Source organism: Bufo gargarizans, chromosome 11, assembly GCF_014858855.1.
Source record: "Bufo gargarizans isolate SCDJY-AF-19 chromosome 11, ASM1485885v1, whole genome shotgun sequence".
Classification (NCBI taxonomy): Eukaryota; Metazoa; Chordata; class Amphibia; order Anura; family Bufonidae; genus Bufo; species Bufo gargarizans.
In genome coordinates this window covers 51,048,703-51,072,242 of record NC_058090.1, presented here as the reverse complement: position 1 = coordinate 51,072,242, position 23,540 = coordinate 51,048,703, and the positions used below count along the sequence as shown (strand labels likewise).

Genomic DNA, 23,540 nt, shown 5'->3' with positions numbered 1-23,540 from the left:
TAATTGTTCCAATCTCTTGAGGTGGTTTCATTTTGATAGAAATTCAGTTCCTTTAGCATTAGCTCAGTGTCCTGTGAAAATACAATCTAATGGGCTATGCATGATGGAAAGTGTGATGAAGCGTAATCTATAGGAACTGCTATATGAGGCCTGAATACCATCCTCTGTGCATAGATTATAGATTCACGCTAACAAAGTGCTAATAGGAGGAAGCTTTTAAATGTGGCCTGATGTGTTTCTCTGGGCATTTGGTGAATTCTGTCAGTGTTCATGAGTTGCAGTATTATGTTGGTTCCAAATAGGGAATTTGCTCGCATTTCCTGGCCTCGTGGTCCTGTAGGTATTTGAGCAGCATGGAAAAGTGGTTGTCTGACTTCTAATAACATTTTGCAGTAACTGTGCTAAAATAATAACACTTTTCTTCCCTGCCATCATCTTCCTGGATGCAGTGGTGACATCCTGTACACACCATCTTACAGTGTAGCCAATCACTGGCCTCAAACGTGTATGGCACATGACTGCTGAGGCCAGTGATCGGCTGCAGAGGTGATGCTGTGCATACCGGAGATCACCGCTGCACCCAGGAGAACAAGCACTGGTGGGGAGAAATGGAGTGCCGCACAGGAAGTGGCAGGGGAGAAAATAGTGAGTAACACTTCTTTTGTTATTTTAAGACATTTATTGTTGCTATCAAAGTTTTATTGGAACCCAGACAACTCCTTAAAATGCATTTACTTTGTGAGATTATGGTTTCTTAGTAGTTTTACTGTGAGATGGTAAAGTGGATTACTATACTAGACAAAGGGGGCTCTATGACGGGACTGTGTAGTACTCACCGTGTAAGGCTGCATTCACATATGCCATGTGAACTCCGGCAGTCTTTTCTGGCGGAGGAACAGACTGCTGGAATTCAATGTATCCAGCATATATTCTGGCTTTCAGCCGGACAAAATATATACCGCTGGAGCAGACTTCCGGAGTTCACATTGCATATGTGAACCCAGCCTTATAATGTATGCTTTCTAATAGCTGAAAGTGGTTTTCCAGGTGGTAGTACTGGTGACCTATCCTCAGGATAGGTCATCAGTGTCTGATCTGTGGGGGTCTGGCTTCACCTACCCCCGCTGATCAGCCGTTTAAAGAGGCCGTGGTGCTTTGGTGCCTCCTTGCAGCATACCAAGCACAGTGCGATCTATTTGAATGTGACTGAGCTGCGCCTAGGCCTTGTGACCGACAAACGTAAAGTCACTTAAAAAAAAAAATCTGGCACTCTATTACATGTAAACAGTCTTTATTAAAGGTGCTCCAAAATGTACATGAAAATGGCCAACGCTAGTGTTTCGGTCTCGTAACTTGGACCTTGTTCACGGCCGAGCAGAGCATGTGCTGACAGGAAGGAATGTGAAAGTTCAGAAAGATGCTCTACAATGTCATGGCACGTCTGTCTGAACCTCCACATTCCTTCCTGTCAGCACATGCTGCACTTGGCCTTGAACAAGGTCCAATATATAGGACCAAAACACTAGTGTTGGCCATTTTCAGGCCATTTTCATGTACATTTTGGAGCACCTTTTAAAGACACTGGTGCCGAGGTGTTTTGATTTACTTAATTATGGATTACTCCTATCACTGAGCACCGACTAACCTTTCCGGGGTGCCCACCACTTTTTGCATATTCGAACATGATATCACTTGCCTAGGAAGAGGCCACCGTGTTTACCGGAGCGCTACGGTCTCTTCAAACAGCTGATCGGCAGGAGTGGTGGCAGTCTGATCTGATACACATGACCTATCCTGAGGATAGGTCACCAATATTAAAAACTTGGATATTAAAAATAAACCTTGCCACCCTTTATATTGGCACCCACCTTACACTATACACAACAAAAACAGGAATCCCCATACTGAGGGTGGAGGCATGCAAAGTCATCCTTTCTCTCCTTAGCGGCTAAATATGCATCAAGAGCCTCAATACAGCTTGAAGGTGTAAATTATATGGATGTTCAATTGCTGTTGGCCTCTGGTGGTGGTAATTCTTCTATGAGAAGAAGATATTGGGCATGTTTAAATGCTCAACCCTTCTTTCTGCCAGCTTCATGTGTTGTAGAGAGTTATGAAATGCATAGAAGAAAGTCTGTCAGTCCCACCAAAATCGGTGGGCCTACTTTGCTCTTTGTGTATGGGTACCTTAATGGGGTATTCAGCAATCCGATATTGGTGTCCTATCCGAGCCATTAATAGTAAAATCTTGGAATAACTTTTTAATACTTCATGCACACATCCTAGTATAGAGCTGTACAGCCTCCGTGGGCAGCTGTACTGACTCTGTTACTTTTAGAGGAGAATTTATTTGTATACACACCATCTAATGGAGAATGCCACAAACCTCATTAGCCATCCGCATAAAGTGAAAGGCCCAATTTACTATTCTGTACAAAACAAAGCTGTAATGCAGTCGTGTGCATGAAGCCTGCCTGATGTGTACAAAATATTTTCTTACAGCTTGCATGCAGCAGTCCTTCATCAGTGCAAGGTTAGGATAAAGGAATGCTAAAAACTAGACTTTTCATTTCTTGGCTTTTAGGACTGATCCGTTCACGGGTTCGAGGAGCTGAAGCAGCTGTTGCTGGAATTCTCACTTTTTTGGACAGCCACTGTGAGGTCAACAATGAGTGGCTTCAGCCTCTGCTTCAGAGAGTCAAGGAGGTGAGTTTCAAGCAGAGATGTTCCCCCGCTGCTAAATCATTATTAAAGAGGACCTGTCACTGCATTTTTATTGTAAAACTAGTACTTTCTGCTTTAGTCTGCCTGCTCTGTTCTCCTCAGTGGACTTCTTCCTGTTTTTGCAAGATATTCCAAATCTCACGAGAACAGCCTATAGATGCAAGTAATTCCTGACCAGCACCATTTTGACCAGAGAAGAAGATGTCACAGACAGAAGAGGAACCAAAGATCTGAGTGCTGTATCTTTGGATCTGAGCTCTGGATCTTTGGTTCCTCTTCTCCTCTACTGTTTCATCTTCTTCTCTGGTCAAAATGACATTTGTTGGGAATTTCTTGCTTCCATAGGCTGTAATTGCTAGATTTGGTAAATCTTGTGAGAATAGCTTGTCTTTGCCCTGGCTGTGAAGCGGTTTGCAGTGATTGGACAGCGTCGCAGCCATGGTGAAGAAGACATCCACTAAGGAGAGCAAAGCTCTCTGTACCTGTAAGGAATATGGATTAATATTTACTGTCAGCCATGTCCTCACACCCCCATTTGCTGACAGATAGCAGAGGTAGTGAACTCCACAGGAGGGCCCTGCTTCAAAGCCCCCAGCCCTGATTGCCATTTGATTCACCTTTTGCATTTCTTCCCTCACAGAATTCCAGAGGAGGATATATGGCCTATAAGTCTCCTCACACTGATTAAGGCGCTCTCTCCCTAAGGAGAGTTAGTTCCCCCCTTGCTCGGACACAGGCCTCCTACCCAGTTAAGCCAGTACTCTCTGCTCTGCACTGATGAGGGGCAATCACCCTGAAACAGCTGTCTGCAGATGAGGTGCTGGCTTATTTAATATCCAAGTCATGTCTCAAGGCTTATTTTAAGAGCTGAATATTGACTTGTAGGATAGCTGCCTTACATCTGGTGGCATTAGAGGCAAAGCTTGTTAAGAGCTTATTTGCATTTTTATTCACCTTTGGCATGTTCAGTGTACATGCAAAATAGGTTTCCATCCCCCCCACCCCCACCCATCTGAGTGTCAGCTGGCAAGGAAGAAAGACCCAGGGGGTCCAGGCTTCAAGGAGACCCCAGGTGGAGAAGGTCACACCTCAGTCCACCAGTTTGGAGCCAAGCTAAATCCTGCAGGAAAACCCCCAGCAGGGAGGGTATTAGCCCTTGCCCAGGATCAATGAGACCTCCCAGACATGTTGGCACCTACCTTTCATAAGGAATTATGAATCGCCTGGCCATCGCAGGCACAAACCGGATACATATTTGTGTCCCGGTGGCCACATGGTCTTTGTTTAAAGGGACGAGGTCATGGGAGGGAGATATCCATATCTCCCCATAGAAGCCACATAACGGTACCAGGTTTGGACTCTACTTGTAGCCGGAACCCAGGTAGGTCCGTTGGTCCCAGAACCATCTCCCTGTGACCCTCTGGTTTGGAGCTATATACCCTAAAGGGTTTTGTGGGTCATTTGCTGCCAGCCCAGAAGAGGGGGAGTGGACCCCTCCCTGAGGCCAGGAGGGGAGGGGCCGGCTACAGGTTAAAAGGCTTAGGCCAGCAAGCGGACATGTATTTCTCTGAAGAAGGTTCACATCTTACAAATGTGTTTAGAGGGACCCACGAACTCGCTGAGATCACAGCCCTTCATGTGGACTCTAGCAAAGAACATCTCACAACCACAAGGAACTTTTATCTTACCCAGTAACTGACTTTTACTTTGCTTAACCCTGTTGTACCCATATAACCCGTATCTGTAACCTCAGACCACTGTGTATATTCTCTGTGTATATTGTGTTAAATCTAGTGAGCCCTTATGGCGATTAAATATATAATTTAATCTTGTACTATCTTGTATCTCGATCACAAATCCCCATGTGTCCGTGTTTTGGCCTAGTTATAAGCTACCGCGGTTTGGTTTCTGACCCTATATAATCCCGTTCGCGGACCAGGCTTTTATCAAACGAGAAGCTGGTGGCAGATTTCTCAGGCTGAGACAGTGCTGTTTTCACTGCGGCAGTGAAAAGGCTCTCTCAGCTTGTTGCCTCTCTGTGCCTGCGTGGACAGGAGGTGTGTGTGTGTGTAAACTGTACCAACCTGACCTTACCTGCTCATCCGGGAGGGCGTAAAGTCACGGTTATTGTAACCAGGGACAATACCGCGGCTCATGAGCTCGACGTAAGCGACGTCAAACGGGCACGAGGTGTGGTATTCGTCACAGTACCTTTGCTACTCATTTTGCATATTAGGAGCCAGAACAGAGCGGGAGCAATGTAGTGCAATGGAGAGGCCTATCTGGAAAAAAAAAAAAGCAGGATGGCATCTGATGAAGGTGGAATACAACAGAGGGTATTGGTTTTAGAATAAAAAAAATCCTTGAACCTGACACCTGTAAAATCCTTACCAAAAAGACACAAAGGGCTGCTTCACCTAATGACATCCATACCTATCTCTCCCCAATCAGTTTTTTTAATTTCTTAGAAAAATGCTGTTTAATCAGTATTCAAATTATGTCTTAAAGAGGACCTTTCATCGGTCCAAACATTGTGAACTAAGTATCATGACATATACAGCGGCGCCCAGGGATCTCACTGCTCACTGCTCCGTTCTCCCGTTATGTCCTCCGGTATGTTCGGTGACTTGGTTATAGTAGGCGGAGACTTAGGGGACTTGGTTATAGTAGGCGGAGTCTGCCCTTGTTCTGCTGGGCGTCTCCTTCTCCTAGGCTGTAGCGCTGGCCAATCACAGCGCAGAGCTCACAGCCTGGGAGTTTCTTTTCTCCCAGGCTGTGAGCTGTGCGCTGCGATTGGCTAGCGCTACAGCCTAGGAGGAGGAGACGCTCAGCAGAACAAGGGCAGTCTCCTCCTACTATAACCAAGTCCCCGAACATACCGGAGGGCATAACGGGAGAACGGAGCGGCGCCCAGGGATAATAGTAAGTGCAGTGAGATCCCTGGGCGCCGCTGTATATGTCATGATACTTAGTTCACAATGTTTGGACCGATGAAAGGTCCTCTTTAAAGGGGTTGTGCAGATCCCAGATATTTATGACCTATCCTCAGGATAGGTCATCAGTATCAGGTCAGCTGGTGACCGACTCTTTGCACTGATCTGATATAGATGAATTATTCTGAGGATAGATCATTAGTATCTTAACACTGCACAACCATTTAAGTTTACGGAGAGTGTGCCCGAGCTACTAGGTGCGCACCCTAGTTCCTCTGCACTCCGCAAATGCGCGACCGCCTTCCATTCATTTTTATGGGAGTGCCGAATATAGCCAAGTGGTGTGCTTTGCTATTTTCAAAAGTCCCATTGAAATGATTGGGAAGCACACCGTGCAAGCGCGGCCACCACTTTATTCACTTCTGTAGGGTGACGGAAATAACCGAGCCAGTGCTTGGCTATTTTCAGCAGTCCCATAGAAATGAATAGGGAGCGGCCATGCATGCGCGGTGCGCCCTCCTTCACTTTGCTGGCTCAGTTATATGGATAGGTTCGGGTCCCAGAGGTGGGACTCACGCGATATGCCCCCAATGTCCAAGATGGGCCAACGCCTTTAAGGAATAATTTGTATATTGATTAAACTGAATTTTTCTCAAAGTTGCGGCAACAATTCTGGAAGAGAGAGTTATTAATGTAATTTGCTGTGACAGCCCTACCAGGCAAAAAAAAAGTTAGACCAGCACCTCCAAACAATAGTGCACGCTACCATGACTGCAATGTAAAAGTAAAAAAGGACTACAAATAGCAGCACACTGCCATGTGCAAAGACACATCCAAACATTAGACACATGAATAAATATAAACTGCATCACTGCTGTACTTACTATATGAAAATTACAATCTCTTTGTGCACATTTTTGATCAAAATGGTGTTGGACCCATCTACCAGTGGCAAGGTGGCTTCTAACAGATGGAGCCTACACTACCAAGCATCGTTCCTGGTTTTATCCAGATTTTTCAGGTGACAGATTCCCTTTTACTCACCCGTGACCCGTCCTATGACCCATCTCGGGGGCGTAGCTTAAGGCTCATGGGCCCTGGTGCAAGAGTTTAGCTTGGGCCCCCTTCCTTCAGTGCTTTGTGACCAGGGGCCGGGAAGCACATAGCCTTTGTGCTGCCTGAGGCAAAAATTGAACCCCCCCCCCCCTCCCATGCCAAATTCTTGACCTAACCCCTTGCTTCCAGCCAGAGGTGTAACTTGACCAGCATGCACTTTCTATAATGCCGGTGTCTTCTTATGCGGCACAAGCGACTATGGGCCCACTTAGGTTCCTGGGCCCAGTAGTGACTGCTACTTCTGCACCCCCTATAGCTACACCCCAGACCCATCTTGTTTCTATAGAAGACACTGAACTGCTGTGTTTTTTTTTCATATGTTCTATTTCATAGGATCACACCCGTGTGGTTAGTCCAATCATTGATGTCATTAGTTTGGATAACTTTGCTTATCTGGCGGCTTCTGCAGATCTCAGGGGTGGTGAGTAAGATTTCCATTTCTGTAATACTTTATGCCATGATGTCTGATTTTTAATTGCTTTTTGATATATTTTTTTCTTCTTGTAAACGTTTTATTTTTAGCTCTTTACGTTTGGTATAATTTGCTTAGGTTACTTTCACACTAGCGTTATACTTTTCCGGTATTGAGTTCCATCCTAGGGGCTCAATACCGGAATAAAATTGTTCAGTTTTATCCTAATGCATTCTGAATAGAGAGCAATCCATTCTGGATGCATCAGGATGTCTTCAGTTCAGTCACTCTTACGGTATTTGGCTGGAGAAAGTACCTGCTTTTTTCTCCCTCCAAAATTCCGGAACACTTGCCGGAATGCCAGATCCGGCATTATTTTCCATTGAAATGCGTTAATTTCGGATCCGGCACCAAGTGTTCCGGCAAAACAGATCCGGTTTTCCAGTCTGCGCATGCGCAGACCTTTAAAAATGCAAAAATAATTAAAATACCAGGACCGGAGAGATGGATCCGGTGTTTCAATGCATTTGTTAGATGGATCTGCATCCGGATCCATCTACAAATGGTATTCGTTTGCACACGGATTTCCGGATCCGGCGCTGGAACTGCCTGCCGGATCTTCACAACGCAAGTGTGAAAGTACCCTTACCATGGTTAGTTTTCTATTCCTTTGCAATATCTCATGTCGCAGCCATTCCATTTACAGGGTAGTACAAATACTATGAATTAACAAAAGATTTGAAAGTTTGGGAAGTTTTGGCTGCATTTTGAGCCGCTTTAGGACATGTAGTTCATCAATTTCTGCAAACACATAATAAGAAAAGCCTCACTCTAGCCCCATCAGGACCTTTCCCAAAGTGATGTCCCATTTAGCAGTGTATTGGCTGTGAGCCATGACTGTCAGAATCAACTCATACTGTGAATAGGTCAGATACGGGGGTGGGGTTGGAGCAGGGACCATCAGACCCCTCAACAATATATTCAATTTGACTAATATCTTACACCTATAAGTTAGGAGGCAGGAAAAGTCTGTGTAGAAAATGGTTGAGCTTCGATCAGAAGATTCCACAAATGAGAAATTGAAGCACTGGCATGTTTTTATTTTTGGCCAGGGGTTCGCTTTAAAGGGGTTGTGCAAGAATGGGGGGGGGGGGGGGGGAGTTGGCAAACACCCCAGTTGGCTGGATCTGTAAAGGAAAGATTACTTGCCTCCCTGCTCCTTCCCCTCCAGGCCTCTGAAGCTCCTTTTAGGTTCCCACGATGTCAACATCCAGTTTGACATTGTTGTAGCCAATCACTGGCCACGGCAGAGACTGCATCCCCTCGCATCATGTAAGAGGAGCCGGTTTTACCACTGCTGGATGTTGACATCAAGAGAGCCCAGAGGAGCATTGCAGGCCTGGAGGAGAAGGTGCAGGGAGCCGGCGCCAGTAAGCAGGAAAGTAACCTAAGCAGGTAGGTAATCTTTCCTTTACAGGTCCAGCCAAGTGGTGCTAACAACCATCCTCATACAGAATCATGGTTTCTGGAGCAGCAGATTTTTTTCTGGAGTGTGTTTTTTATTTTACCTTTTTTTGAATGTATTTTTTAAAGGGTATCTGTCAGCTCCGAAACACCTCCAAACTAGAGAAAGCGCTGTATAGTGCAAGTGGTGCTGAGTCCGGTTATGTAATTTTTATCTTCATAGTCACTTGCATTCGGACACGGTCCTCTAACAAACCAGCAGTAAAATGCACTCCTTCTTGAGTCTTCTCCATGATGTGTGTGAGCTCAGGAGTCCTCTCAATGATGTGTGTGAGCTCAGGAGTCCTCTCAATGATGTGTGTGAGCTCAGGAGTCCTCTCCATGATGTGTGTGAGCTCAGGAGTCCTCTCCATGATGTGTGTGAGCTCAGGAGTCCTCTCAATGATGTGTGAAAGCTCAGGAGTCCTCTCCATGATATGTGTGAGCTCAGGAGTCTTCTCAATGATGTGTGTGAGCTTAGGAGTCCTCTCAATGATGTGTGTAAGCTCAGGAGTCCTCTCAATGCATTTTACTACTGGTTTGTAGGAGCACAGCGTCAGAATGCAAGTGAGTATGAAGATAAAAATTACATAAACTCTGTAGCATTTTTCCATTGGAATTCCTATAGGAAAAAAGCCTGAAAAAAAATCACCATACCTAGATCATACTGCAATTTCATAAAAATGCACAAACTACTTGTAACACAAAAGATGTCTTGAAAAAAAAAAAAACATGGTTTAAAGTAAATTTCATAATTAACTATAGACTTTAAAGTAAAATCTGGTCAATAAAAAAAATAGAATACGGAAAATGCCACTACAAAAACACCAAAAAGATGACAAAAAAAACTCTACGTGTGTGTGTGTGTGTGTGTGAAACTGGCCTAATGCACAATACAAAACCAAATGAGACTTTCTTCTCTGCTAGTTAAAATGTTATATATACACATCGGTCACTGTTCTTCTGTTTATTTTATTAGGTTTTGACTGGAGTCTTCATTTCAAGTGGGAACAGATTCCCATAGAACAGAAGATGTCCCGCACAGACCCAACCTCCTCAATACGGTGAGCTTTTGCTCTTGATGGGTTTATTTATGAAATGTCAGTTGTTGTTTTTTTTATTAGACATATTGCTCTTTTATAATTCCTCGGATATGTAATGGGACTGAACTATTTAAATTCTATAATTTAAAAGCAGTTGGTCTCTCGTGCTTTACTATCTGAAGACAGCATATGATAGAGGAAGAAATATGATTCACTCAGCATCGGACTGGCCCACCAAAATACCAGAGGATTCTCCAGTGGGCCCAGACTCTGATATCATAGTGGGCCCCAAAGGTCCAGGAGACCAAAAAAACATTTGGAGCTGCCTTTGGAGCCAGTCACTTGTCACTAGGGTCTATTTCTTTGAATCAAATTCTGTTTTTTAACTTTATTAATGATATAGGGTTCGGGCCCCGAGAATAATTTCCTATGGTGGGCCTTTCATCTCTGAAGTGTCCTGCGTTATCTGCACCCACCGCTCTGCTCTTGATTGGCCTCTCTGGCTTATTCCAATGTCTTGTCCAGGAGACAACAACCAAAAGGGAAAGGGTTCTGGAGGGTTTACCATCACTAACACGGGACCCTTAAGAGATGAAAGAACGCCCAGAGGACACTTAGTAACTCATTATCATATGACACATGCCTGAATAAAAAATTCTCAGGTATGCTTTTGGATTAGCATAGCAATTTTTAAAGGGAGTCTGTCACCACATTTGACCATATTAGACAGATCCTATAGCGTTATATGTGCCACCCAGCAGTTAAAAACTGTACCTTTGTTGCATATAACCGAGTCTTCTTTCTGCCAAAAATGAACTTTGAAGATTATGTAAACGAGCCCTCTCAAGTGCCCAGGGCGGTGTCTCAATCTTCCAAGCCCAAGACCGGACCTCCCCAACGGCTCATGACCCTGCCCTCCTTGTGCCTGTGCCCGCCCGTTTACTCCCCTCCCCTCGCCTTTTCCATTGCGGCTCCGCGGACAAATTCGTAGCTGGTGCATGCGCAATGTGATGCCCGGTCCTACTACTACTGCGCATGCGCTGTATTTGAATGGAAGAGACATCACATGGAGGTGATTTACCTGGTCACATGACCCTCCATCAGTGGCCATTTTATGGACAGGACCAACAAGGGGGCATGGCTTATAAAAATATAGAAAATGGCACAAAGGCTATATTAGTAAGTGCCATATAGTCATCTTACCTACCCATTGGTCTACAGTAACTAGAGAGTGGCTAAGCCCAGAAGTCCCTGCATTCATTACTCAATGCTCGCTTACTTCTATCAACCACTGGTACAATGTATGCGCTTCTGAGAGATCTTCACGACAGTTGAGCGTTCAGACGGCCATATATATGGGTCCACATCCGTCCCACAATTTTGCGGCTCGGGTGCGGACCCATTCATTTCAAACTGGCTGCAAAAGATACGGACAGCACACAGTCTGCTGTCCGCATCCGTGGTTCGGTTCCACAGCCCCGCAAATAATATGGAGCATTTCCTATTCTTGTCTGGAATCGCGGACAAGTATAGGCATTTCTATATAGCGCTGGCCTTGTGCGTTCCGCGGAAAGCACACGGCCGGTATCCGTGTTTTACGGATCCGCAATTTGCAGACCACAAAACACTTACAGCCATCTGAATGAGCCCTAAATGAACAATGAAGTACATTTTTATATGGTATTCAATGTGTAAATGTAGAAAGTTTCTAGTCCCTTTACTTTGTCTTTAGTTTCTTTTTTGCTTTTTGTTGGTTTAGAACTCCTGTCATTGCCGGCGGTATATTTGTGATTGACAAGTCATGGTTCAACCAGCTGGGAAAGTACGATACTCAAATGGACATCTGGGGAGGGGAGAACTTTGGTAAGTTTCAAACCCCCCCCCCCCCTTTTTTTCTTTTTGACATATTTAGCTTTGTGCCTACTGAAGGGAACAAATTCTACAGAAGGGACGGCAGCAGTAGGTGTGAATTTGCTTGGCAGCGTAAGCAGATTTGTGCAGCTGGGTATTTGTTCTAGAGAGCCACAGTGGTGTAGGCGTAAAAGTATCACTGCTGAACTCAGCCTTGTAATAAAGTGTCATAAGGGATTTATTTTTATCGGGAGATGTTTTGTTACATTAAGAGACCAGACGAGATGTCTTCGAACTTCTACAGGAAGATTCATCTTCAGCAGACTCTAATGAGATTCCTAACCGCCCATTATATCAAATGAAGGCAAAAAAGAACAGATGACTTGTGTCCCTCAGTGAGCAGAGAGATGACTATTTTATCAGGTGACGAACCTATCTGCCCAGAAATGTACACTGAATGCCTTTCCATACTAAAATCATAAGTAAAATAAACTTGACAAACAGTAGGTTCTACCAGGAGACATTTTGGTTTATTGAAGCAGTCTACAGAATGCCCTAGACTGCTGCAAAAATCTTAAGATATGGCAAGGGAATCTAAATGAGGAAATAAAAGTTGCTGATGTTATAAGAGAGTCTTTCCAAGGTTATTGAGCGAAGTACAATCGGCTTCACACTGAGACTTGTCAAACCTCAAGTATAATTGCGTTGCAAATTTAGTCCCTGAGCGGAGATCTTGGGGTCCTCAATATATGAAGGTTGTGACGAATACCACGCCTCATGCCCGCTTGACGTCACCTACGTCGAGCTCATAAGGTCAGCTTGGTACAGTTTAGGCTACTTTCACACTAGCGTTCGGAGCGGGTCCGTCTGATGGATCCGCTCCTATAATGCAGACGTTTGCATCCGTTCAGAACGGATCCGTCTGCATTATAACTTTTAACATATAATTTTTAAGTGTGAAAGTAGCCTGAGCGGATCCGTTCAGACTTTACATTGAAAGTCAATGGGGGACGGATCCGCTTGAAGATTGAGCCATATGGTGTCATCTTCAAGCGGATCCGTCCCCATTGACTTCCATTATAAGTCTGGACGGATCCGCTCGCCTCCGCACGGCCAGGTGGACACCCGAACGCTGCTTGCAGCGTTCAGGTGTCCGCTCACTGAGCGGAGCGGAGGCTGAGCGCTGGCAGGCGGATGCATTCTCAGTGGATCTGCCTCCACTGAGAATGCATTAGGGCCAGACGGCTGCGTTCAGGGCCGCTTGTGAGCCCCTTCAAACGGAGCTCACGAGCGGACACCTGAACGCAGGTGTGAAAGTAGCCTTACACAGACACCTCTTGTCCACGCGGGCACAGAGAGGCAACAAGCTGAGAGAGCCTTTTCACTGACCGCAGTGAAATAGTGCATCCTTAGCCCGGGGAATCTGCCACCAGCTTCTTGTTTGATATCAGCCCGGTCCGCTAACGGGATTATATAGGGTGAGAAACAAACCCGCGGTAGCTTATAACTAGGACGAAACACGGACGTGGGGATTCGTGATCGAGATACCAGACCGCACAAGATTAAATTATATATTTAATCGCCTTAAGGGCACACTAGATGTAACACTATACACACAGATAATATATACAGTGGTCTGAGGTTACAGATACAGGTGATATAGGTACAACAGGGTTAAGCAGAGGAAAATTCAGTTACCGGGTAGATGAAAGTTCCTTTGGGTTATAATGGTGGAATAGTCCTTGGCTGCAGTCAAGTGGGGGCAGTGATGTCAGCTGGTTCCCGGTCTCTCAAAACACATTGGCACAATGTGACCCCTTTCAGAAAAAGACACCGCCTGCTGGCTTGCATGGGCTTATGACCTGTAGCCGGCAGCTCCCCGCCCTGCCTATGGGTGGGGTCCACTCCTCCTTCTCTGGTGCTGGCAAAAAATGACCCATAAAACCCCCTAGGGCTCATAGCTCCAGACCAGAATGTCGAGGAAGATGGTTCCAGGCCCAATTAATCCTCCTGGGTTCCGGCTACAACTAGAGTCCAAGCATAGTACCGTTATTTGGTTTCTGTGGAGAGATATGTATATCTCCCCTCCCAGGCATCCTAGCATCAATCCAGGACCACATGGCTGTTTGGCTTTACCCCAGGATCGCAAAAAGATAACCAAATTATGCCTGGGATGGACGGACGATTCATAATTCCTTATGAAATGTAGGTGCCAACATGTCTGGGAGGTATCCAGTGGACACTTGCAACGTAGATCGCATGTCTGCGGACAGATCATTTAAGAGCCATTATGTATCGAGCCACATTATGCCCATGGAGTAGGCAGAGAACAGTGGTGTCAGTGGCGCGCACGCCGTGGAAACACACCGACCGGCCTTCCAGCTTGACAAAGGGCACCGAATGGGCCCGAAACGTTGCACATAGCAATAAATGTCTTAAGAATATATTGAGAATATACCACTGGTAAATAAAGGTTGAATATAAAGCTACATTGGTGTGCTGTCTCTGAAAACTTATTTAAATTCACCTCCATCCTATATTTTTTAGCTTTAAAGGTGTTGTCTCACTTCAGAAAGTGGGATGTATCATATAGAGAAAGCTAATACAAAGCACTTACTAATGTATTGTTATTGTCCATATTGCTTTCCTTGCTGGCTGGATTCATTTTTTCATCACATTGTGCACTGCTTGTTTCCATGGTTACGACCATTCTGCAATCCAGCAGCAGTGGTCGTGCTTGCACACTATAGGAAAAATTGACGGCCTCTCTGGTGACCAGGCCCATGGGAGTGCACATAGGATGGTGCTTTTTCCTATAGTGTGCCAGCACGGCCACCGATGCTGGATTGCAGGGTGGTCATAACCATGAAAATGAGCAGTGCATAACGTGATGGAAAAATGAATCCAGCCAGCAAAGGAAGCAATATGGACAATAACAATACATTAGTAAGTGCTTTGTATTGGCTTTCTCTACATGATACATGCCACTTGCTGAAGTGAGACAAACCCATTAATTTATTGTATGTGATTTTCTGTAAAGTTCTGTATACTTGCTTGACAACTCCTGGCAGCTTTGGTGGTCCCGTCAATCCTTATTTACTTCATTGCAGTAACAAAGTGCGGCTGTCCATGAACGTGATCACTTAGACCAGGCATGCTCAACCTGCGACCCTTCAGCTGTTGCAAAACTACAACTCCCAGCATGCCCGAACAGCCTACAGCTATCAGCCTTCAGCAGGGCATTGTGGGAGTTGTAGTTTTACAACAGCTGGAAGGCTGCAGGTTGAGCATGCCTGATTATGGTATAACTGCTTGTCCTACTTCTGGTGGCCCTGCCTACATGTTTTGCCCGGCCTTCTGTTAATTTGACTCCCGCTAAAACATGGGGCTACTTTTAGTTTTTTTTTCCAGGGACACTTTAAGTTCCCAGTCTGCCCCTGGGTTTTATTAACTCTGCAAACTTTCTGCTTCCTGAAATCCATCCGAGCGCTGCTCTGAAGGCTTGATTTGTAGCCCTTACCTCTAATTACATAAACGTAGCTCGTAATTTATCTTGACCGAGTGTTTATAAGTTGTCAGGAGTGAAGAGATATGGGCTACACAGATCGAGCTTTCAGAGCAGCTCTCTGACAGTTTTCAGTGAGGAAAAAGAATAGTCTGCAGACTCAGTGAAACCTGTAAGCTTTAGAAGACAAATGGTTCAATATTTTTAATAAAGGCCAGTTGGAACATTTTTTTATTAACATAAAATAAGTACAAAACAATAATAAAAAATTCTTCCAAAGCTGTCCATATCCTTTAAGTCTCAATATGCGGTGAAGACGTTGACTACTTTCCTCGTATAAGAAAGGAACGGTAAATTATCATTTGCGTGTATTTGTCATATTCTGCTGTACTGGGCACTGATGAGTAATCACTAAAGCTGCAATGGTGTAAAAGTAAATTGCTTAAATTTGCCAGTTTGGACCCGTTTATCAGTTACACCATAAAATAAGGATGAATCATTCTTCAAGCTATTTATCTGCCTGAGTCTCCCCATAAATCTTATGATTTGCAGCAAGTGTGTGGGTGAAGCCACTGCCTCCTGTGTATAGCCAGGATTTTTATGTGATTTTATTAACTTCATATTAAGATGATAGATTTGAAGCCCCATATACTGCAGAATAGAAAGTGCGCACAGTTTACCTAGATGGTAGGCTATAAAATACAGACCTTAATTAACGCTTTATGTACCTTGGGTATCACGAATGCCTTGGAATAGAAGTGGCCTTGCTGCCCATGGCAACCAGAGTTTACAAAATGTAGTCTGTAGATGGAAAAACTGAGCCCCAACTAGAGCACGATGGTCCTGCTTGAAATATGTCTTTGCTAGTTCTTTGCAATCTTTTCCAATCTGAACTGCTCCTCCCAATCCTACGTGTTGTGGAGGTAGGTACAGCATTGCCTTCAAATATATATATAGTGGGGCCTTGCTTGGAAAATACTGGTTTATGCCTTGATGGTGTCCGTACTCGAATGGATTGTTCTCTCCTTTCCATGTGCTCTGTCAAGGCATATTTGGAGTGATAGAAGGGAGTCTTCCCAGACGTCGGGGCTCTTTTATTAGCTCATGGTCGTGAGGACTGCATGTATATGTGCATTACAAGGACAATGCTAGTGTGTTTTGGTGTCTGCCTGATGGACAGACCACTACGGCCCCTAAATGTGTAGCTTTTGCACCAATAAAGTATTAAAGTTCCAACATTACCTGAGTCTGGAGGTTGCACCGCTTTGAGGTCCCCCTTTCTGCCTCTACCACCTGCTTCCTAAGGACAATGCAATTGGCGCTGTGCAATCCCATTAAAGTATATTGAAGGCTGTTAGCATTTATCCCAGAGGTCTAAGACAATTAGACATTTCTTTAAGAAGAGTGCAGTGGCCCTTTGGTCTAGAAACCATTGGGAGTCAGCTTTTTGATTCATAAAGATAAAAACTCATAAGTCAAAGCTTGGAAAAGTGGGATGGATTAGACATAAGCCCTTCTTTTCCCAGCAATATTAGATCTAGTGCATTTAGAGGTGCATAAAGGCTTCCTGGGCCCTGGGATGTATGGACCATACCCCCAACAGTGTAAAGTCCTTAAAATGATTTGATGCTTAATACATAGATCCAGTACCAGAACCAGGCTTACTACGTAGATACAGTACCAGAACCAATCATTACTACTAAGGATGAGCGAATTTCATATTTTGAAGTTCGTGTGCAGGTGCGTTTTGTGCTATTTACTGAATTGCGTTATCGATTCCGTTACCACGGACCATAACGTGTCCTTTAGAAGCATTCCGTTATTCATTGCATCATAATAGAAGTCTATGGCCTGCATAATGGATCTGTCCGGTTTACATTATGCAGGAGAGGACTCCAGCATAACAGAAACCGGACAGATCCGTTATGCAGGCCATAGACTTCTATTATGATGCAATGAATAACGGAATTCCTCTAAAGGACATGTTATGGTCCGTGGTAACGGAATCGATAACGCAATTCAGTAAATGCCACAACACAAACCTGCACACGAACTTCAAAATATGAAACTCGCTCATCCCTAATTACTACATACAGTAAAGCTTACTATTTAGATACAGTACCGGAACCAAGCTGACTAAATACAGTACCAGAACCAAGCTTACTACATAGATACAGTAACAGAACCAAGCTTAGGACTGGGCAGTGTAGACATGATCACACCTGCCTGGCCCTGTCAATCAAAGTGCAGAGAGCGCGGCAGTTGCAGTGAGAGGAGCCTCTAGGTGTAAAGGCAATGCCCCCGTTGCTCCTAGAGACTCATTTGCACATACAGTACAGACCAAAAGTTTGGACACACCTTCTCATTCAAAGAGTTTTCTTTATTTTCATGACTATGAAATTTGTAGATTCACACTGAAGGCATCAAAACTATGAATTAACACATGTGGAATTATATACATAACAAAAAAAAGTGTGAAACAACTGAAAATATGTCATATTCTAGGTTCTTCAAAGTAGCCACCTTTTGCTTTGATTACTGCTTTGCACACTCTTGGCATTCTCTTGATGAGCTTCAAGAGGTAGTCACCTGAAATGGTTTTCACTTCACAGGTGTGCCCTGTCAGGTTTAATAATTTCTTGCCTTATATAGATTGCCATATGGTATATATTTCGATCCATCCCTTGTTGGTACTGTTTTTTTGTTTTTTTTTCTCATCCTCTTGGAGAACCTGTTAATGGACTAAATGGTGTAAAGTAAACAGAAATGTCAAACTGTCTAGAAAAATCATGTCCAACCTTTGAGTTTCATTGACCTGTTCTCTTGCAGAGCTCTCCTTCCGGGTCTGGATGTGCGGAGGTAGCTTAGAGATTGTTCCCTGCAGCCGTGTGGGTCATGTGTTTAGAAAGCGTCACCCCTATGAATTTCCTGATGGCAACGCTCTGACCTATATCAAGTACGTGGCAACATGTGGTTTGGAGGTTTGCATGTATGTTAAATATTTGTATGCAAAACATCCTATAATAATGAAGTAGATAATCAAGAGCAATTATCAGACCAGTGTGTAAATGTGCATAGTAAGGTCCAGGGTGACACTGACAAATGTGGCAATTAGTACTAGCAGAGCAGAGCATTTTACCATAGCTGTCCTGACTTAAAGAAAACCTTTTACCATGAAATGCAGAGCAATCTGCAGGCAACATATTATAGAGAAGATTCATATATAGATAGGAGGTAAAAGATTTAGTAAAACTTGTAAGGCTACTTTCACACTTGCGGCAGGACTGATCCAACAGGCTGTTCACCATGTCGGATCCGTCCTGCGGCTATTTCGCCGTGCCGCCGGACCACCGCTCTGTTGCCATTGACTATAATGGGGACGGGGGCGAAGCTCTGGCGCAGCACGCGAAAACCGCCGGACTAAAAAGCCTGACATGCAGTAATATTAGTCCGGCGGCCTTTCGCCGTGCACCGCCATACTGCGCCGGAGCTCCGTCCCCGTCCCCATTATAGTCAATAGGGACGGAGCGGCGGCACGGCGAAATAGCCGCAGGACGGATACGACATGGTGAACAGCCTGTCGGATCCGTCCTGCCGCAAGTGTGAAAGTAGCCTAACTTATACATTTATATCTCTGCTTTTTTTGAGTTAAATTGCACATGGGGAGCTGTCTTATACGTGACTGACCGTTATCTCTGTGTATACACACTTACACAGAGAATACTATGGATCAGTGGTAATAGCCACATGGGCCGTCTTAAAGGGAACCTGTCACATTGAACATGGTGTCTGAACTGTATGCAGCATGTTATGGAGCAGGAGGAGCTGAGCAGATTGTTATGTAGCTTTATGCGTAAAGATTCAGTAAAACTTGTATTTCATTAATTTGCATTCCTACTCATTCTGGGCTTAGGACCGCCTCCGGGACTTCAATCAGTGACTGACAGCTCTCTCTGTATACACAGTCATAGAGGGAAGGCTGTCAGTCACTGATTGGACTGCCTCCTGGACTTCAGAGCCCAGAATGAGTAGGAATTTAAATGTAGAAATTACAAGATTAAGGTAATCTTTTTCTTAAAAACTATTCATCAGTCTGCTCAGCTCCTCCTGCGCTATAGCCCATTACCTTCGGCTCAGGCACCATGTTGAACATGACAGGTTCCCTTTAAAGGGGTTATCCTGAGGATAGAACATCAATATTAGATCGGCAGGGGTCGGACACCCGGGACCTCCACCAATCAACTATTTAAAGAGTACAGGCACTCTCTGAGGGCCTTGGCCTCTTCCTAGGCCATCTGATGTCACCGTACATCGGTCATGTGGCATAGTTGCAGCTCAGCCCCAGAGAAGTGAATTGGGCTGAGCTGCAATACCAAGCACAGCCACTATAAAATGTAAAGGGCTGTGCTTGGTAAGCTGCCAGGGGCCCGCAGTGCTCACCAGAGGTCCGGCTCTCTGAAACAGGTGATTGGCATAGGCACTGGAACTTGGGTCCCTGCCGATGTGATAATGATGAATATCCTGAGGAATAGGTCAGCACTATCATTTCCTGGATAACCCCTTTAAGCTCAGAAAGAGCAGAGATTCACATTACACTACAATTTTTTATGAATCTTTTCCCACAAAACGACATCAATCTGCTCAGCTCTATAACACGCTGCCTACAGATTGCGCTACATTTTCTCTTTAACCACCTCCCGACCGCCTAACGCAGGATTGCGTCCTGCAGGCTTCCGGGTTATTCCTCCTGGACGCGCCGGCGCGTCATCCCGCGAGAGGCGAGATTTCCTGTGAACGCGCGCACACAGGAGCGCGCGGTAAACGAGTGGATCTACAGCCTGCCAGCAGCGATCATTCGCTGGCAAGCTGTAGATGTTGTTTTTTTTTTAACCCCAAAAAGGTATATTAGACGCTGTTTTGATAACAGATCCGCAAAACACATTCGGACGTCTGAATGGAGCCTTACAGGGGGGTGATCACCCCATATAGACTCCCTGATCACCCCCCTGTAAGGCTCCATCCAGACGTCCGTATGTGTTTTGCGGATCCACAGATCCGCAAAACACTGACACCGCGGATCCGCAAAACACTGACACCAGCAATGTGATTTCCGCATTTTGCGGATCCGCACATTGCCAGAACTATATAGAAAATGCCTTTTCTTGTCCGCAATTGCGGACAAGAATAGGACATGTTCTATAGGCTCTACAAAAAACGCAGTGTTTGCCCGATCAGACCTGATTTTGTGCGCACACTTGCGTTCAGTCCGCCCCACCGCAGTGACCGAAATGTTATTTTTTCTGATCACTGCAAAAACACTGTAAAATCGCTGCGGCGCTATAAAAAGATCACTTTTGAGGGGCATGGTGAGTCCATAGAAGATTTCTTTTTTTTTTGGCACAAGTTAGCGGATATATATATTTTTTTTGTTTTTTATTACGAAGTCTCATATTCCACTAACTTGTGACAAAAAATAAAATCTCACATGAACTCACCATACCCCTCACGGAATCCAAATGCGTAAATTTTTTTAGACTTTTATATTCCAGACTTCTTCTCACGCTTTAGGGCCCCTAAAATGCCAGGGCAGTATAAATACCCCACAAATAACCCCATTTCGGAAAGTAGACACACCAAGGTATTCGCTGAGGGGCATATTGAGTCCATGAAAGATTTAACTTTTTGTCACAAGTTAGCGGAAAGGGAGAAAAAACTAAAAAAATCATTTTCAGCTAACTTGTGCTCAAATTTCTTTTTCTATGAACTCGCCATGCCCCTCACGGAATACCTTGGGGTGTCTTCTTTCCAAAATGGGGTCACATGTGGGGTATTTATACTGCCCTGGCATTTTAGGGGCCCTAAAGCGTGAGAAGAAGTCTGTAATCCAAATGCCTAAAAATGCCCTCCTAAAAGGTACTCATTGGAATTTGGGCCCCTTTGCGCACCTAGGCTGCAAAAAAGTGTCACACATGTGGTATCGCCGTACTCAGGAGAAGTAGGGCAATGTGTTTTGGGGTGTATTTTTACATATACTTATGCTAGGTGAGAGAAATATGTCTGTAAAATGACAACTTTGTATAAAAAAAAGGGAAAAGTTTTCTTTCACAGAGATATTTCTCTCACCCCGCATAGGTATATGTAAAAATACACCCCAAAACACATTGCCCTACTTCTCTTGAGTACGGCGATACCACATGTGTGACACTTTTTTGCAGCCTAGGTGGGCAAAGGGGCCCAAATTCTAATGAGTATCTTTATGATTTCACAGGGCATTTTTTACGCATTTGGATTCCAAACTACTGCTCACGCTTTAGGTCCCCTAAAATGCCAGGGCAGTATAAATACCCCACAAGTGACCCCATTTTGGAAAGAAGACACCCCAAGGTATTCCGTGAGGGGTATGGTGAGTTCATGTAAAATTTTATTTTTTGTCACAAGTTAGTGGAATATGAGACTTTGTAAGAATAAAATAAAAAAATAAAATAATTTTCCGCTAACTTGTGACAAAAAATAAAAACTTCCATGAACTCACTATGCCCATCAGCGAATACCTTAGGGTGTCTACTTTCCGAAATGACTTACTAAAGCCTCCAATATTCAGGGTTCCAACACAGCCCTGAATATTAGAGGCTTTAGTAAGTCCAAAGTGAGGCAGTATCTTTAGTGATAGGGACCCATCTGCGGAAGCCACCTTGACGCTTGGTAGGTGGGCCCGACACGTATGTGCGCTAAGAGCTTCCATTACTCATTTATAGTCGGTATTGTACCACTTTTATCTAGAATGACCCCCATTTCTTAGCTCTATTGTTTGCATATATAATGGTGTGCAGCCATTTTGTTTTTTGTTATTATGTTTGCTTCATGGATATGCACCTGTGATTCTGAAGGTTTTAGTCTAAATTTTCTTGCAATATCAGGAGAAGTGACAGACCCTCTGTAGATCCAGTGATGTCACATCTGATTGTCGACACCCTTTTCTTTTCCTTCCAGCCCAGACCATCTTGACAAATTCTGATGACTTCACAGTTTGCTGCCCAGACCTCTTTAGCTCCCGCCACTGTAGCAATGTAAGACTCACTAAACAAATACAGACATTACTTAGGTGGACTAATGTGGCGGTCTGTATTTAGTGGGTCTGTAATCTAGGTTAACACCGACCCCATACATTTACTGTATGCAGCCCATGCTCAACTTACCTCCCAGACGCTGATACTGCTGATCATTGCACAAAAGCAGCTTTGACACTGTTCACAGAAAAAACTGTGATAAAACCTTAATATCTGCATCATGTGTTTCGGCCCAAACGGCTCATATTATAATCTACCATTCTACCTTTGGTATTCTTTGAATCTGCATTGCCCCCATCAGGCCCTACACTAGGTATAACAAAAGTATATCATATATTTTTTGGAGCATTCCTTTTAGTGAAGAGTCTGATAAACAATTTTCTGGTAGCTGTGGCAGTATGCAACTGCTAGTTGTCTGTACAGGTTTGTTATAATACATGTTTAAAATGGCATTTTCTCCTCTTTTTAGGAACACCAAACGCACGGCAGAGGTTTGGATGGATGAATATAAACAGTATTATTACCAGGCTAGACCTTCTGCCATAGGAAAATCCTTTGGAAGGTAAGTCGTTCATTTTGACTTGTAGATACAATGATTTTTAGACCAATATTGGAGAACCCTTTTAGGGTATGTACACACTGGACATATTTTGCTGTGTAAAAATCTACCTTGTGAACCACAAACAGCGAAACCTGCAGTATGAATTGCCAAAAAATCTGTATCACCTGGTAATTTCTGCAGTTTATTACACAGCCTGTGGATGAGATTTCTTTACATCTCTGCTTTTCTACTACTGCAAATGATCTTTTTATTCTTTTGTCCCAAGAATATATATCCCTGTGAATTATAACCATCCATGTTTGTCTCCTTCTCCACATAGTGTGTCTGACAGACTGGAGCTAAGAAAGAATTTGAGCTGTAAAACATTCCAGTGGTACCTCCAGAATGTCTACCCTGAACTGAAGTAAGTGAGGAGCACGAGATCAGGAGATTCTGTGTACTCGGGCACTCGACCATCTTATGACTGTTTGTACAGCGGTATAGTAGAGCTGCCATGGAGAGGCAGAAGGCTAAATTTGCTTCTGTTCGGCTACATCCACATAAACGTATTTTGTTTCAGTGTGTCCGTTCCGTTTTTTGGGCGGATAGGATGCGGACCCATTAATTTCAATGGGTCAGCAAAAAATGTGGATAGCACACAGTGTGCTATCCACATTCATATGTCCGTTCAGTAGCCCCGCAAAAAAGCTAGAGCATATCCGTTTTGCGGACAAGTACAGGCAAAAAAAAACAAAAAAACAGATGTCATATGGATTTCGGCAGTTTTTTAGTTTTTTTGCGGATCCGCAATTTGCAGACCGCAAAACACATACGGTCGTGTGAGT

At 44.2% G+C, this 23,540-nt stretch overlaps 1 protein-coding gene across 1 annotated transcript in view; it reads left to right on the top strand.

Moving 5' to 3' along the window:
• Positions 1 to 23,540, top strand: part of GALNT16 (polypeptide N-acetylgalactosaminyltransferase 16) — a 154,961-nt gene that overhangs the window by 112,247 nt on the left and 19,174 nt on the right. Inside the window, exons 6-12 of the mRNA XM_044271833.1 lie at positions 2,585 to 2,706; positions 7,107 to 7,194; positions 9,668 to 9,752; positions 11,491 to 11,594; positions 17,917 to 18,043; positions 22,624 to 22,716; positions 23,036 to 23,119. Of these exons, the coding sequence (XP_044127768.1) occupies positions 2,585 to 2,706; positions 7,107 to 7,194; positions 9,668 to 9,752; positions 11,491 to 11,594; positions 17,917 to 18,043; positions 22,624 to 22,716; positions 23,036 to 23,119 (703 nt within the window). The remainder of the gene's footprint in view (positions 1 to 2,584; positions 2,707 to 7,106; positions 7,195 to 9,667; positions 9,753 to 11,490; positions 11,595 to 17,916; positions 18,044 to 22,623; positions 22,717 to 23,035; positions 23,120 to 23,540) is intronic.